Source organism: Coenobita brevimanus, chromosome 49 (genome assembly GCF_032717465.1).
Source record: "Coenobita brevimanus isolate Jiangsu-jjx chromosome 49, ASM3271746v2, whole genome shotgun sequence".
Lineage (NCBI taxonomy): Eukaryota > Metazoa > Arthropoda > Malacostraca > Decapoda > Coenobitidae > Coenobita > Coenobita brevimanus.
Window position 1 is genome coordinate 5,779,755 of NC_137002.1, and position 16,395 is coordinate 5,796,149.

Sequence of the window (16,395 nt, forward strand, 5' to 3'; positions counted from 1 at the left end):
TCAATGTTCCAGCAATCACACTTTTCCTGCAATGGAATTCTTCTCCACCTCAACTGCATCAGTACACTACAACAGAGACCCTACAGTAAAAGGATATCTGACAACTTATTCCATTCTTATGTATGCCACCTGTCAAGCCACTGCAAAACATTCAGCTTTCATAAGTTATATGGCTTCTGATGGCTGAAGAGTCACACTATCGTGACCATGAAATAGGATACAAAAACCCACACTGGCAGACGAAAAAAGATGTATTCCAAACAGTTTCGGCGACAGCTGTCGCCCTCTTCAGTGGATCTACAGACCAAGAGTGGTGACTGTTTGGAATACATCTTTTTTCGTCTGCCAGTGTGGGTTTTTGTATCCTAAGTTATATGGCTTATTCTCCCAAGTATTAATATGCCCTTTTTACTCTAACTTGGTCTAAAACTGCTATCTCTTCATCTTGAATACAGTGCTGTACTGTGAGATCAATACTCTAGAATATGATGCTGGTCATAAAGTACTGTGGAATGGATGAGGGGCCATATTATTGTCGTACTCTGCCACTGAACTTGGAACAAGATTCACTGAACAAAAATCTGGGCCAATTTAAGGTAAAAGGACTATATGACACTTTATTTCCCATTCTTATATGAACATGGGCTTAATAATAAGAATCCAGTCACTTTGCCCAGACATTAACACAGATTTTTTTTAAGGCTGGGGAAGGTAACTGGTCACTCTGCTTAAATGTCTAGACTAATCAGCCCAAGGCCTATGCTCCTGAATCTAGGGCAATAATGGGCTGAATGATGGATGGATGGTAATGATGATGGTGTGTTGGTGTTGCAACAGTGAGATACATGATGTACAGTCAAATGATTAAGTTTGTTTGTCTTCCCTACAAATTTCATGGATAGATTCCTAGATGCTAAAAGTTAAGTACTGGACTGAGGTGCATATTTACAATCATTTGTGAGTGATAATATGCATCTTTGTCCACTACCGGTACATCTAACTCAAGAATCTATGAATCCAGCAGTGAGAACGATGCAGGGCAGGCACAATGACAGCCTGTATCATAAGTGTGATTCAGGTGTGAGGTGCTGCATTACACTAAGAGGACAAAATGGACTGTATATCATTTGTATTTTGTGCTTTAAACTAGCCATACAGGTTACATGAGTCAAAAGTTTGCCACTGCTTGGCAGATGATGCACAAACACACGCCTATGTGGCAGGAATTTTCCTGTTTACTAAAGAGACCCTTCATTGCACCAATGGCACAAAAATGCAATAAGCTAAGTGACAGTTCGCCAAGATGCTGAATAGCTATATAGTAAGTTACCTGAGCACTGGTGGTGTACCACTTTCATTGATGGAATCTTATATTAAATTCTTGACACTGCTCAGGAGAAACATTCCTCATAGGAAATGGCACAGATGCAATCTCCACTAATCTATTCTCTGTAACAGGTCTATCCACAACTGTATAAAATAATATGACAGTAGCAAGAACAAAATCTAATGTGTTATCATAATGAAAGTTAAATTAGTACTGAAAAAGCTCATACATAACACACACTGGTATTAACCCTGACTAACTTCCTGTATTACCTACAATTTCTCTCTTCTTGTGCTTCTTACCATCCAGTGACCATCCCAACACTCCGGGGAACACAGGGTCTGAGGGATGAATAGATACATGCTTGTGGTAGAGGAGAGTTCCATGGCTGATGTTTGTGACAGGGTAAAACAGCTAAAGAAGTGATGTAGGGGCCTGTGATTAGGGTACCATAGTCCAGTACATTTATGGATAGATGACCAACCTACTCCCTCAGCGGCATTATATGACTGAAACCCCCTCAGTTGCCTCCTGGGGGCTGAAACTATGCATGGTCATCATTCCCTGTACTAGTTTGGGAATAAATATTTTTTTACATAAAGAATTTTGTTATATGACAATGTGGTAAACTAACACACTCATTCTGTCAGTCTGTGGTTATTAATTTAGGTTTAACTAAGACATGTTTTAAAGACAAGAATTTTGTTATCCTAGTAATGTACTGTACATTCTCACCTATTCCACCCATCTTTCCACCCACCTTATTCCCTTGCCTCAGATCTTACTATTACTACTCCATGTAACAGTACTGCTACTGAAAGACAAGCTGGTAGGGTGGTATCTGGGCATCTGCTCTTGAGTCCCAAAGCTTTCCACGATGTTTTGATATTCCTAGGCTAAGGGTCATACTGGCTTGCCATCCGCATTCACCTTCTGCATTACCTGAAACAAGAATCTGCATTAATCCCTACAATCAAGCTGATTTAATATTTTAGTCAGTACTGACATGACAATGGTCATTCCCGGAACTTCAGTGCTCCATCGTGGTTGCGTGAAATTTGATAAGCCTTAGTTATGATGTTCAAATGAGTCTCCTTAGTTGCTAGTCAAATCAACCCTATAGTCCTGACTCTACTTGGCCTTTAACTGAGCTGAAAAAGGTGAGAACAAATGCAATAAAGTTTTTTCTAGCTACTTCACCAGACAATTTTCTTGACTTTAGATAAGCAATTTATAGAGACAGGTAACTATCTCCAATAGCTCCTTCATGACCATTTCTCTCCCTAATCTGAATAAACTCATCTGAAGGTATTTAGAATAGCGTGGTGGTAACAGTGGTACAGTATTAGTAGTAACCCCAGGTTCATCTGAAGCAAGAAACCGGTGGACTACAGAATAAAGTTGTCCTGCAGCCCAGCAACCCCCTTTGGGGGAAAGGAGGGGGACTAAGGGACATTGTTATAACCAGACAGCTCCACTAGCTGGTCATATCAATGCCACTGTGTGACGGCAACTCTCACCAGCACCAGTAGTTAGAATAAAATAAAAAAATACATTACTGAATTCAAGGGATAATATAACCCTCTGAAGCTGGGGGATGTCAAATTAATTTTCTTACTGCTGTTACAAGATGATCTTACTCAACTTAGGATAGACTTCCCTCAGTGAAAGGATTTATACAGTCTCTCCTGTTCCAAGGGTCTCTCTTAAGCTGAATAAAATTATCAGTTAGTAACAGGACTAAGTTATGGCAAGGAAATTACTGTAAATATGTATGAGAACATCACTACAGATTTCTTAGTAGCCTAATGGTAACTGAAACACTAATTCATCATACCAGCAAATCATGTAATGATATTTTCTTTAGGCTGTCAGGCGAGAGATGGGCAAATTGATCCATCACAAGCTTCAAACTTGGCTCGATGTTTGATTTCACTTGTGACCGCTCCTTCTCCTGCACTTCAGGAGCCTGCTGTGACTTCTGTTGTACCTTCATATGTTCTTTCTGTTCTTTTATTGGTTCTTGCTGTCTCTTTAAGTGCTCTTGCACTACCTTTAAGTTTTCTTGTTGTCCTTTTGAGTCTTCTTTTCTTCCTTGCTCATACTGTTCCTTCTGTCCCTTTAATTGTTGTTGCTGTCTCTTTGAGCTTTCCTGCTGTCCTTGTTCGTGTTCTAGGTGTCCGTGCTCTCTCTGTGTTAAGTATGGGTGATCCAGGAGCTCCTCAATGGTGGGGCGTTCACGAGGGTTGAAGCGGAGACACCTTTTCAAAACATCCATCAAATGTTTGTCCTCAATCTCTGGGAAGCTGATGCGGGTGGACTCTAAGGATATGGCCTTGAGCTTTTCCAGTGGGTTTTTGATGTGGTGGAACGGGGTGTAGCCATAGACAAGGTTGTAAAGGATACAACCCAGCGACCACACATCTGACTTCACACCAATCTGTCAACATAAAATTAGCTACTCAGTCTCTGCTGAGCAAAATCTGTTGACAAAATTAACTACTGCCATACAAGTAGTGGTGGCCAAGTGGTTAGAGAAGGTAGCCTGAAGTAGAGAGAAGAAATAGAAGCCATTAAGATAGCTGGATGGAGCCATTATTTGGAAGATCAAGAGGTCAACAGAGGATAAGGTGAAGGAATGGAGTGGCTACCTGAAGGTCTAAGTGAAAACACTGCATATAATATTTCCCACTTTGACTCTACACAAATACAGGTACTTCTAATCCATTTTCTGCATATGTATTACTAACTGTGATGATGATTCAGTAATAGCACTGAATAAGAAAGTTTACTGGCACTTGGAAACAAAACTGAAAAAATAAGAAGTTTCTGTTAATATATGCACAACCTGTAATTGGATATTCATACATCAGTGGGCTGGGTTTATCTCACCTCTGAAAAGGGAATAAATACTATATACATACTGCACATTATTCAGAATTGTCCTTTCTTCATCTTTCCATCTGCCTAACACCAAATACACTTGTCTGCTATCAAAATATCAAAGCTTTGCAGCGGATTTCTCGTCAACAAAGGAGAGTAAACCCAGGCATACCTTAATGGTGAGATTGCCGCCTGATCGACTGTTGACGATGGGGCCTGAGTGGATGTCACGTAGGGATTCAGGACTCATGTAGCTGAAAGTTCCTCCCTGTTATGGGTCAAGAATTACAGTACTTCAGAGACTTATTATGGAAATGGTAAAATATGACTGGTATCTGTTCTGTTAAAGGAAGACTAAGGACTGTAGAGGAAAGCACAAAGCTACACATCTTAACACTGTGAGGTGTATGGACCTGAAGCTAGGCTAGGGAATCATGTAGAGTAGAGTAAGGCCCCAAGTTTAGCAACATCTTCGTTCATGATTTCATGGTTAGCAGTGGACTGCAAATACTGCATTCCCAAACACTGGGTTTCGCACGAGAACCCCTCCGTTAGTGTTGAGAAAACATAAACAAACCGCACGCGTGGAAAGCAATTGTCACTTGTTTGCCACCATTGCCACAGAAGACATGCAGCACAGGATGGATGTGTTGCATGGCGAGGCAGAGGCAGAGGAGGGAGGAAGTGCCACAGGTGGCACAGCTCAGTAGCCTCACCACCTGCCTCAGAAATTACAACCCCATCCCTTCCATTAAGCACCTCACTCCAGCCTTCCAAGCAAGTTTCCTTGCCTATTATGTATTTTGTATTAATACTAGCTTCTTTTCAGATGTCATCAGTAAATATTACCTTGCATAAATGGGTTTTCGAGGGAGTTGGCTTAGTAACTGGAATCAATTAGATTATTTCCCATAGGATCAATGCCCCTACTTTAAACGGTTTCATGGTTTGCAGCACTTTTCACAAAACCAATCAGGCACGAAGCTTGGTGCTTTACAGTATTTCAATTAATTTTCTTACCTACTGGTGGCTACAAGCATTACAATTCAGGCATCTACCATGTCACAACAAGAAATACATAGAAAAAAAAAAGGGGGGGGGATGCCATTCCTGACCCCTCCAATTTGAAAAGTCTTCCTTAAGCTGAAGATAAATCTGGAGAGCAATAATAAAAGAGGTAAGATGAATAACCTTGATGTTAAAATAGCAACAGACCTGACTATCCTTCACAACACTGGTCATGTCCTGCTGGATGGATGATGCAATGCCAAAGTCTATTAGCTTCACTGCATCCTTTACAAGTAGGAAGTTGGCCGGCTTGAGATCAGAGTGGATGATGCCTGGAAGGGAAGTACCGTTGTGAAAAGAAAATAAATAAAATAAACAAATAATAATAACAACAGGCAGTCATTTAAACGGTTTTGTTTTCATCATCATCAGCCTGGCATTTTCCAAACTGATTATGAGGTGGAGTTGGATCCAGAAAGGATAAATATTACACCGTATGAAATGTGGGAAAAAATTATCAACAGTATGCCCAGTGAGTTAGGCTACAATATCATTAACACATCAGTTAAGCCCCTGGAATCCTGTTTCCTAAATCACAAACCTAACCATTTTTATTTTTACATAGATTTTTGGGTAATTTTCTTTACAAATGCACTTCACAAATGGCTGCCACAAATCTGGGGGGGGGAAAAAAAAAAAAAAAAAAAAAATGATATGTTCCTCCGAGCATAATTCATCCAACTCTATTCCCTGTCACCTCCCTAGCCCAATCAAAATATGGCGCTAAGGATGAGGTGGTGTGTGCTGACTTCAGATCGAAAGTTATTATTAAATAGCTGGTGCAGAACAGAGAAAGGTGGAAGAGCTATCAAGTGAAACTATCTGACCCACAGTGTATGCACACGAGACGTAGAACTGAAAATGATGATGAAGGATGCAACACTGAAGCCTCCCTAAAATCCCACTTACCTTCCCTACCCACCTTTCCTACATCTAATCTTGCTGCTCCACTTCCCCCCTTCCCTCTCCTCATCCCTCCCCTTTCTCTCCTCATTAGCTCAACATACACATACATACATATGCACATTCTCTCTGATAACATACCTTCCTTATGTATAGCCTGCACTGCCTGCAACATGCCATGCCAGTAGTGTTGTATGGTGAAGGGTGTGATGGTGGTGGTGGTGCTGCCATTCTTGCCTCTGACAGAACTCAACACTGAAGCCAGGTCACCATTGCCCTTCTCCAACACCAGGGATAGCTGGTTCCCTCTCTCCTCACTGTAGGGGCATGCATCAATATCACTGTTAATATTAATGTGTTATGTCTAGCCCCAGATTCCTATGCTCCTCATGGGGCAACATAGGAATAGATGATGAATGAATGAATGAATGATATGTGTGGAAGTAAAATAATAAGAAAGTGGTGTTTTGGAGCCTCATACAGCCACAAAAATAGCCCAGAGAAAAATATAAACAAATAAAGTAACAACATTTTTCTAAGCATATAAAAGCAAGCTTTTAAAGTGTATGCACACATGTGCACACATGCATGCACACACACACACACACACATAACCACAACAATGGTAAACTAACTAGTCATAGAGCTTGATGACTCTGGTTGACCACTGCAGCCGCTGAAGGATGGCAATCTCATTCTTGTAGAGGGCACGTGTTGCATCATCCACTCCTTCCAAGTCCACCACTTTGACAGCCACTACACGACGCTCTTCAAAATCAATGGCCTGTTGGAAATATGGTAGTACAAGCGATATATATGGTAGGGTATATAAGGCTCCCCAATCAGATTGAGCCTGTGCAGGTTTATATCCAAGGGGTGGTTGGGGTTTATTGCTCACATACTGCCACTCAGGGATGAGTGAGGCTGGTCACTCTCATCTTAAATGTCAGGACCAATTTGCCTAGTCCCGGGCTCTTACGCTCCTCATGGGGCAACATAGGATTGGATGATGGATGGATGGATATATAAAATTATCCATCCATTGCCAGATGCTTTAATCCCATAAGGGGTGGCTACAAACAAACTGCCTCCTTGTCACCTTGTCTTTTGGTCAGTCCTGGTCCGAGGCTTTTTGTTCATATTCTTAGTTAGTTGTTTTCTGGGGAGGGCCGCTAACCCTCCGCCATCCCAACTGTTGTCATGTAGGGAACATGTGTTGGTTGGCTATAAGTTTACCACCCAGTGTTGTAAATGCTCTCGTGGTTTACAGAAAATCATTTAGCTTGCCACTCAATGCAGAGCTACCCAAAAAACTGAGTACCATTTCACTACGTGGGTCGATGATGGGCACTTTGGCTGTCTGGACGCTGCTACCCCTCACCCTGTCCTAGGGCGGGAAAGAAGGTCAGGATGATGCTGATACTGATGACATACTATACACTACTACTTATGACTGTGATTTACAGTTCCCCCTAATTTACAGTACCTTATCACATGTATGTAAAGATGCTATATTTTGGATTGCATATCTTGACTTAGCATGCCAATTCTAGACTGCTTTGCCTCACCTCATACACTTTACTTGATCCTCCTCGTCCCAGCAACAGAAGCTTGAAGTATTCTTTCCCTTTGACAGTGATCATGTCCTTGTTCTGCAGCTTGTGGGTGCTGGGTTGGGTGGGGGGCTGTGGCTGCAGCTGTGGGTGACTTGGCGTTTGAATCTGCAGATGGGCATTATGTGATGCTGGCAAATTAGAAGCAGTTGATTTAGGTAGCTGTCTTGGTGCTGTGTTGCTGTTTGAGGCTTGTGATCCAGTCTGGTGCTGGGAGGAAGGGTGCTGCTTATCTAACACTGCTGACTTTATCTGTGAGTTTGTGAGGGATCTGCTGAAATGCTGTCCAGTTAGCGATGCACTGCCTTGCTGTGTTAATGTCTTGCTGATCTGTGAGGTGTTGATGGACCTATTATACTGCTGTGAGCCTGTCAACGTTGCACTGTGCTGCTGTGAGTCTGTCAGCATTGCATTATGACTTAGATCCAGACTCCTATCATACTCCTCCACTGTTTTGCATAAAGGCGCACTGTGGGTTGCAGTGGAGAGCTGTGGCGAAGTGGGGATGTTACTTGATGGAACTGGTGGAGAGACCCTCGTAAGCACAGGCTCTAGAGGGAGTCTATCCACAGGTACATTATGCTGTGCTTCTGTTGTCTTGTGCAGCCATTCTACTGTTTTATGGTGTGCTTCTGCTGTCCTGCAGTTATGTTCTGCCATCTTTTGCTGATGCTGTTCTGCAGTCTTATATCCTATGGTGTGGCTAACAGAATGAATGTGTGGTGATGGTAACTCTTTTGTGAACGTGTTACCCATTGTCCTTATGTCTGGGTAACTGTACAGTGGTTTCCCTTCTCCACTAACATGAGTTATCAGTGACCTCTGACTATGTGCTCCTAGTCTTCCTTGCTCACCTAAAACATTATGTCTTACTGGGGTCTCCATCTTCTCATGCTGATGAATATTAAAACTATCAAACACATCTTCTCTTTGCACATGGGAGATATTTCCATGCCTTGACACCTCTGCAAGTGCTGACCTCTTGACTGCATGTCCCAAACCAGGGTCCCTTGATACAGGTACCCGAAACATGTTTTCTTTTAATTCCTCTGTATGCTTACTGCTGAGGACACCTGTGTGTTTCAATGTATCATACTCATCCCAGTATTTCTCTACTGGCTCCAGCATTTCCCTGCCACTCCTTCCATCAGACCTGTGATATGATGCAGAACTTATGGCTGAGCAATCTTTATTGGGAGCACCAATGACCGAGCTATCTCTATTGGGCGCTGTATTTTCCTTATTTGCTAAGCTGCCACTGCTCACAGACCACTTAGAAAAATCAACTCTCCGATTGGCTTTGGAGTTCTCATCTGCATTCTTGTACGAGGCTGGGTCCATGAATTTACTCCGCAATTCTGGGGTGGAGATGGAATGTTTCTTTAGCTTGCTGGCTGACAGGGGTACATGGTCCTGATGGGGATGGTCTTTGGTTTGTAAGTCTTGTCTATTCATGCTACCTGAATCCACCCTTACACCACCACCACCACCACTGCCATTCTTATCCCAGCTCCGGAGTTCCTCCGTTCTTTGCTGTAATAAACACAAGCTTACTTTTCAGTACCTATGTCATCATCATAATTCAAACTCTCATTCCCATCAAATAAGTGAATGATGATACTACAACATGTCAATAAATAACTAAGACTTTTTCACTAAGGGGAATAAACAAATAAGACTCCTTTCATTGTCATACTTTTAAGTATATAATAATCATCATTCAAACCTTTACTGCCACTTAATGAGAGGGTGAAAGTACTTAATTATATCCATTAATAAATAGGACTTCTTTCAACATATGAATTATAAGAAGCAATTATTTACAGTGAAAATACTAAAGTAAACAAAACATATTCTCTTTTGTCATACCAGCTACACACAATGACATTACAGTAATCCTTCGATTATCCGACATAATTGGGCCCTCAGTGTATCCGGATAGTCGAAATCCGGATACGGAGCAATATCCTACCTACCAATACCCTACCCATATCCAACCTATATATATCATACCCTACCTAATTGTGGATGTTCTTGGGTCGTTCAGTTACTTAGACATCAAAACACACATGGGAATATCAAATATAATGCTTGACATTAAGAAAACAACGCACAAACACCAAAAATCCACAAATATCCTATCTACATGTACAGTACCCTGCCATAGGGTGGGAAAGGAGGTCAGGATGATGATGATCTTTCAGTTATTTAGACATCAAAACACATGTGGAAATTTTCAATGTAATGCAAAAACAATGCATAAACAACAAAAATCTGCAAATAAATAAAGGAAAATGATGAAGGTTGCAAAAGAAATTAACAAATTACAGTACGGTACTTACCACCCAGTGTACAGCAGACAGGCGCTGTATCCCGCTAGCCTCTAGTTGGTGTACAGTAATCCCATGTGGTCTAGTGGCTAACATAAGCACTAATGGTGGCCATGTAAAGACCAAAATATTGATACTTCAAATACTAAGGTTTTATCTGCAAGTATTGATACTGATGGCTAGGTATAAATTAGTATGAGTACTAAAATAGACTTTCCAATTAACTGAAAACATATTTCCAGTCACTTGAAGTAGTACTACCTTCTGGTGATTCTGTAGATAGTGGCTGGCCAAATGGTTACATACCTAAAGCCCAGCACCAATTTACCACACTATGGCAGCTGATCTTGTAGTCCAGGACTATGATGACATGCAGCCCTGTAACTACCATCTCAACAGAGTTGACATCAAGTGAAATGACCTACAGTACTCATGCCAGCATGGCCAATGGTCTCTAAATGTAAACTAAACATAGACTAAGCTACCCCTGAGAATATTTAGTCCATGTGTATGACAAGGCTGAGACAGAATGGCGCTGTCTAACCACTGTAACATCATGCATCATAAATTGCTGTTGATGTTGTGGCCCCAGGCTCATCTGAAGGTGAATCCAGTGAACTGAAGGTTGAACTTGCCCTTTTCTGCAGTCCATCCTCCTCCTTTCAAGAAACAGGGAAATGTTAAGGGACATCTGTACAACCTGGCAATGAAGTCAAACAGTCATATAAGTGTTATGGTATCATGTGAAGGTGTTCCTCTCTACCACCATCACAAATGATTGTACAGAAGTGTTGTGAAGGACTTACTCTTGGCACTCCATCAGTGGTTGTGGAAGGGTCTCTCCTTGCTGACTGTGACAGCCGAGCCTTCAGCCTTGAACCAAACTTGCTGTGGACCAGTAAGTGAAGTAAATACAACATAAATGCTTTACATTTTGATGACCTAAAAGTGCCATCTCTCGATCTTGAATGCATATCTATAAGAACACTAACACTAAAATATAATGCTAGTTACAAAGAAGTGCATTGTCTTCTGGCCACTAACCATGTGACTATCTATTTATCTATCTATTGCCAGACGCCTCAATCCCGTTCGGGGTGGCCACAAACAAATCGCCTCCACGTTGCCCTGTCCCCCGCCATTTCACTGCCCCGCTCCCAACTCACCCCCCCCTCTCTCATATACCTCTCCACCCCATCCCTCCATCTCATCCTCGGCCTCCCCCTCCCTCTTCCCCCCCCCCACCTCACTCATATACACTCTCTTCGTCAGTTTTTCACCCTCCATCCTCTCCACATGGCCAAACCACCTCAGTGTATTCCTCCTAACGCTTCCTAGGCAGTAAAAGGACAATAATCTAGACCATGTTAAAGTAAAAGAACAAAGGTATAATGATGGAGTGATGCTCTGTATAATTCACCCTATGTATCTGGAAAGTAATGTTAAACACATACAAGTACAGTAAAGTACAATCTTCCAAATCTGAACATCTAGTAACCTCCATTTTCCAAAATATTTTTTCATGCAAAAGGAGGGTGGTGATATCACATGTCCTCACAAAATCAATGCACAGACAGACAGACATAATTAAATGAATGAAATACAGTAATAAAGAAAAAGGAATACATGTCAAAAGGGTGACAGAACTTCCTGTAGGTACCTTGTTGTTTTTGTTTTGAGGACTGAGGTGATGATGTCCTCAATGGATGGGCCAGTGTTCCACGCATCTTCCTCCTCCATGGCTGTTTCTGGGATGCAAAGGACAACACATTTTTTTTTTTTTTCCCTTAACATTACCTCATCCCTCTTGTTTTGACTTTCAGTTTTTCAAATATTTAAATGATTTTAATGATAATCTTAATTGGAAATGTCCTATGGTACTTTCCCGGTTTCTTCCCCTGTCCCACCACCTCTTCATAGGAATAATGCATAGGCCTATTTGGATAAAACTGAACATGAAAATTTGATGTAAACACATAATAAATCATTAAAAAAAAAAAAAGGGATACCTAACTAGGGGAAGAGATTTGCCCCCCCCCCCAGACCACCCAAAATGACATTAACCATCTAGATTGCCACAAAACCTAACCAAGAAAGCCACATAAAAGCTCCATTCCATTAGCCTATTCTACCCTTGGTGCCTTCAAAATCACATACCTGTAGCTATATAATTTTCACTTTCTGTACAAATTCTTCAAGAACACTTCCAGCCCGAGGTTATTTCTTTCTGCATGAAGAAAAACTGCTAATCTTCATGGAGACGTAGGACCATTTACTCAGTTTTCTTCATTTTTTTTCCTTCACCAAAGTCCTTCATGATAATTTTTTTTTTTTTTCTGAATTGCATTTTCAAGTTTTGACATTTCTATTATACATAATGAATTGCATTTACAAAGTGGTCTTTTTAAATTACAACAGTGCTGAAGGCAGACTGATGCTATCTTGTGTGCCGAAAATAGATGGATGTCAAATCAGACAGTATTTTGGCACTAATCTACCCTCATCATTGCCACTTTACACAAAACTAACCGAAATTTTCCCAACAACTTAATCCCAGTTATACTAGCCTACCTACAGTGCAATGAAATACCGAATTAGCAGTCATTAAATGAATTGGCACTTTTAATAGGAAAATATTATAACCAGTCATTTTTTTTCACCATATAGGTTCACAGACACTTAAACATCTGAAATCTGGTCAGGAAATTGTGCTCAAATAAGATATTACGGTAATAAAAAATCAGGATTATGAGTGGAAACATGCTAAAGTTAGTGGGTATTTCCCCTTTAGATTGCCAACACGTCTTGACACATCTATTATGCATAAATGATGATTTACAATGTAAATGAACGCATTTGTACGTTAAATGAATATTTATGCAAACTAAAAGTTTGTCAAGGCAAGCTGCCATGCTAAATGTAAAACACTTCTGCTAACTTTAGCAATTTTTCTTCTGAATCCTGATTTTTTAAATTAAATTAAACAAAATTTTGACCACATTTCATGTAATTAGGTATGTATGAACCTATATGTTGATAAAAATTATATTTCCCAATTAAAAGTGCTGATTCAGTGTCGATTCAGTAAATGACCACTGATTCAGTATTTCGTCGCACCCGCCCACCTATACCTAATCTCATTTACTTTAGCCTAACCAATATATTCATAACCTAACCTAATTTATCCAAACCAATCTTTACATACCTAATACCATACCATAATTTATCCTAATAACCTATTTTATCCAAAGCTAACCAACCAAATCTTAACCTAACTTATAACTTAACCTACTCCTAACTTCCTGGTTTCAGCATTTATAAAACTGGGATGCCACCATAATGCAGCGGAGTAGGCCCAGTTCTCTATCCCTTACATAAATCATACTTTGCTTGTTTAATGACATTCCTTAATACTAAAAAATACTTTTATATACCTTTACAAACTCGCTGAATCTGTCAAAAGGAAGGTAAATTTTTTGTAAATATTAAAGTGATGGTCCTGCATCTCCCTGAAAAACAAAAAAAATCATAAAATTCTCTGGGTAAGTTACGGGAGGAGCAATGCTATACTAATTTCACCTCAACCTGTCCTAAAATGTACCATCTCTCAACTTGAAATACTGATCTATAACAATGGATTAACACTAGAGTAAGCTAACCACAAAGGAGTGCTATGAAAGGAATGTAGTGTCGTAGCATTTTTTTTTTTTTTCTACTATTGAGCTTCATGAAATAACCTGGAAAAGGAAAACTATCTGGGACAAATTAAGGTGAGGGAGCCAGAACATTACCATGAAAACAATGGATCTGAAAGAAATTATTAATGGGCAGACATTCAATTCAGTTGCACAGAACACTACAAAGAAGGAAAATCAAAACTAAAACAAGTATGTCACTGTCTTATTAAAATCACTGAAGATGGAATGCATGGAGTACCGTACTGCTGAGTCTTCCATTAGAGATTATTTACTTTGTTTAGATGTTAAAAACCCTACACTCGGCCTGTCACCCTTCTTAGTTTAGGGAAAGCCATGGGAAACATCAGTTTACTGAGCTGTCTCAATAATGCTCGCCATATATTGTAAACTTATCTTCATTATAGTAAGAAATGCTATTTCAAAAAGGCCGGAAGGAGACAGCTATCACCCAACCCAGAACGATGCAGTCCACTTATTCGCCCATCATATTCCCTTTAGCTAACTTTCTCCTACTGAATATGGCCCTCGCTACTTTCTCAAATATCCCAAATAATAAAAATAGTGCTACATTACCTATATTTAGCACAATAGCATGATATTTCTGAGTACACGCCCTCAACACTGGAAGAGCTTTTGAACAACGTAAACATAAGCGAAGTTCGTCGCCTTGATTGGTGGAAGGAAAATACTGCTTCATGATTGGCTACAGCTGATGCGTTTGTATTTGAGTATTTAACCTGTATTATGCCTTTTATGGCTCTTAGTTAAAATTCTAAGAGGTAGTCAATATCCTAAAATGATGATACTTAAAATAAAAGTTTATAAAGTTCCAACATGCATATATGAGCTGTAAACAAAGCACTTAACAGGCATTTCGAAATATTCAGCTTCCCTCCCTTTTTGTATTTTTAAATTAAACTTTTTTTGCTCTAACTTGTTTTTTGAGACACCATTATTTTGGAAGGGAAAGCCTTCTCTGTCATGCTGCCCATTCTCCAGTTCTTACCCTTTCCTCATATACCTTCCTACCCTATTCCATGTCATCAAACTGCCCTTTCTCCAGTTCACATCCCTTCCATATATACCTCTCCATCTCATTCTGTCTCTCCCTTTCTAATACGCATTACCTCTCCACCCATCCCTCCATCTCATCCAGTCCCCTTCCTCTGCTCGCTCCAGCTCACACTCCTAGTCAGTTTCTTATTTGCCATTGTCTCCCTTCATCCAACATTTTTTTTTTTTTTTAATTCTTGCCAAATCTCATGGTTTTAATAAGCTTTTGAGCTGTTTACAGAGTGAATGAGAAGTAAAACTGCAAGGGTATTTCATGTATATATTTCTCTTACAAAATTCAGGTATCTAAGACAGGCCTCAGAACTTTCAGTTTTGTACAATACTCCCCAAAGTTGGCACACATTATCATCATCATCATCATTACCACCAAGATCAACACTGTAATAATCATCACCACCATCACAAAAAAAGTCACCACCATTATTAACCTCACCATAATTATCAACATCAACCCTAAACTGGTACTCCTATTATCATCATCACCATTACCCTCATCATCATTATATTCATCACCAACAATGGCACTCAAATGTCATCATGATCATCAACATCCTGTTGACCTTTTCCCCACAGTTAGAAAATAGTGTACAATCTGACATGACATACAAAACAGAAATGTTTGTTAGAAAAACTGAGGAAGTGTTAGGCAGAGAACACCATGGTAACCAAGAGACAGAACAAGAGAGTGAGAGAAAGGTGAAGAGAACAAGATGAACAACTACAGAATATTCACTTTCTCCTATAATTGCCATCTCCTAATACTGAATGCCGAGATGTAAAAAGATTACGGCTAAACTATAATGCTAGTCATGAAGAAGTGCTATGGAAAGGTAGTAGTAGTAAAGGTTAAATCTGCATGCTCTTTGTATTGACTACTAAGTTGTGGGGAGAGATTAATACTACCATATGCTGCTAGTCACAAAGAAGTGCAATGGAAAGGAAACGGTACTAGAGCTGAACTACTGGCTTATTCTACCACCGAGCTTTGACACGAGAGTAACAATAGAATATGGAGCTAGACACGAGGAAGTGCTGTGGAAAGGATGTAGAGCTGGAGTTCTGTTATATTCTACCACTGAGCTCTGAAAAGAGATTAGCGATAGAATATAGTGCTTGTCATGAAATGGTATAGCAAGGATGTACAGATGAAGCACTGTCTTATTCTGCTAATGAGCCCCAGGAAACAGCTGCAAAAGATGTCTGCCCCAAGTTAAATATGAAATGACCACAGAACAACAGAACCACGTGATGGAATGAGAGGAAAAGACAAATAATAAAAATGGGAGAATAATGTAGACTAAACAAAACAAAAAAAATTGCACTGCCAAAATCGTTCATAATGGATACCTGAATATTGACAAAAGCAATGACATAAGAGTAATAAAGCTCCATAAATTTGTTGTGGTTAATAGTAAAACTCTTAGTTTGAGTATGTGGGAGTACTGTATTACAAAATTTTAAAAAACTAACTTTACTTAAATAATTACACAAGTTGGAAC

At 40.0% G+C, this 16,395-nt stretch overlaps 1 protein-coding gene across 1 annotated transcript; it reads right to left on the reverse strand.

Annotated features, from left to right (window-relative positions):
• Positions 1-2,195: 2,195 nt before the first annotated feature.
• Positions 2,196-7,937, reverse strand: Mps1 (dual specificity protein kinase monopolar spindle 1). Its single transcript, XM_080272081.1, has 7 exons — positions 7,750-7,937; positions 6,817-6,965; positions 6,323-6,498; positions 5,426-5,550; positions 4,383-4,478; positions 3,165-3,767; positions 2,196-2,269 (listed from the first exon to the last, which is right to left on the reverse strand). The coding sequence occupies exons 1-7, from the start codon at positions 7,822-7,824 to the stop codon at positions 2,231-2,233; spliced, it is 1,263 nt and encodes a 420-aa protein (XP_080128207.1). The 5' UTR covers positions 7,825-7,937; the 3' UTR covers positions 2,196-2,230.
• Between the last annotated feature and the right edge of the window lie 8,458 nt (positions 7,938-16,395).

What these genes read in the sequence shown, in the direction of transcription:
- Mps1 (XM_080272081.1), bottom strand. Translation starts at nt 7,824, where the DNA reads ATGATCACTGTCAAAGGGAAAGAATACTTCAAGCTTCTGTTGCTGGGA. An exon ending in GATCAAGTAAAGTGTATGAG is followed by an intron (nt 6,966 to 7,749) that starts GTGAGGCAAAGC and finishes TATTTCCAACAG; the next exon opens with GCCATTGATTTTGAAGAGCG. An exon ending in GCAGGCTATACATAAGGAAG is followed by an intron (nt 5,551 to 6,322) that starts GTATGTTATCAG and finishes CTTCCCTTCCAG; the next exon opens with GCATCATCCACTCTGATCTC.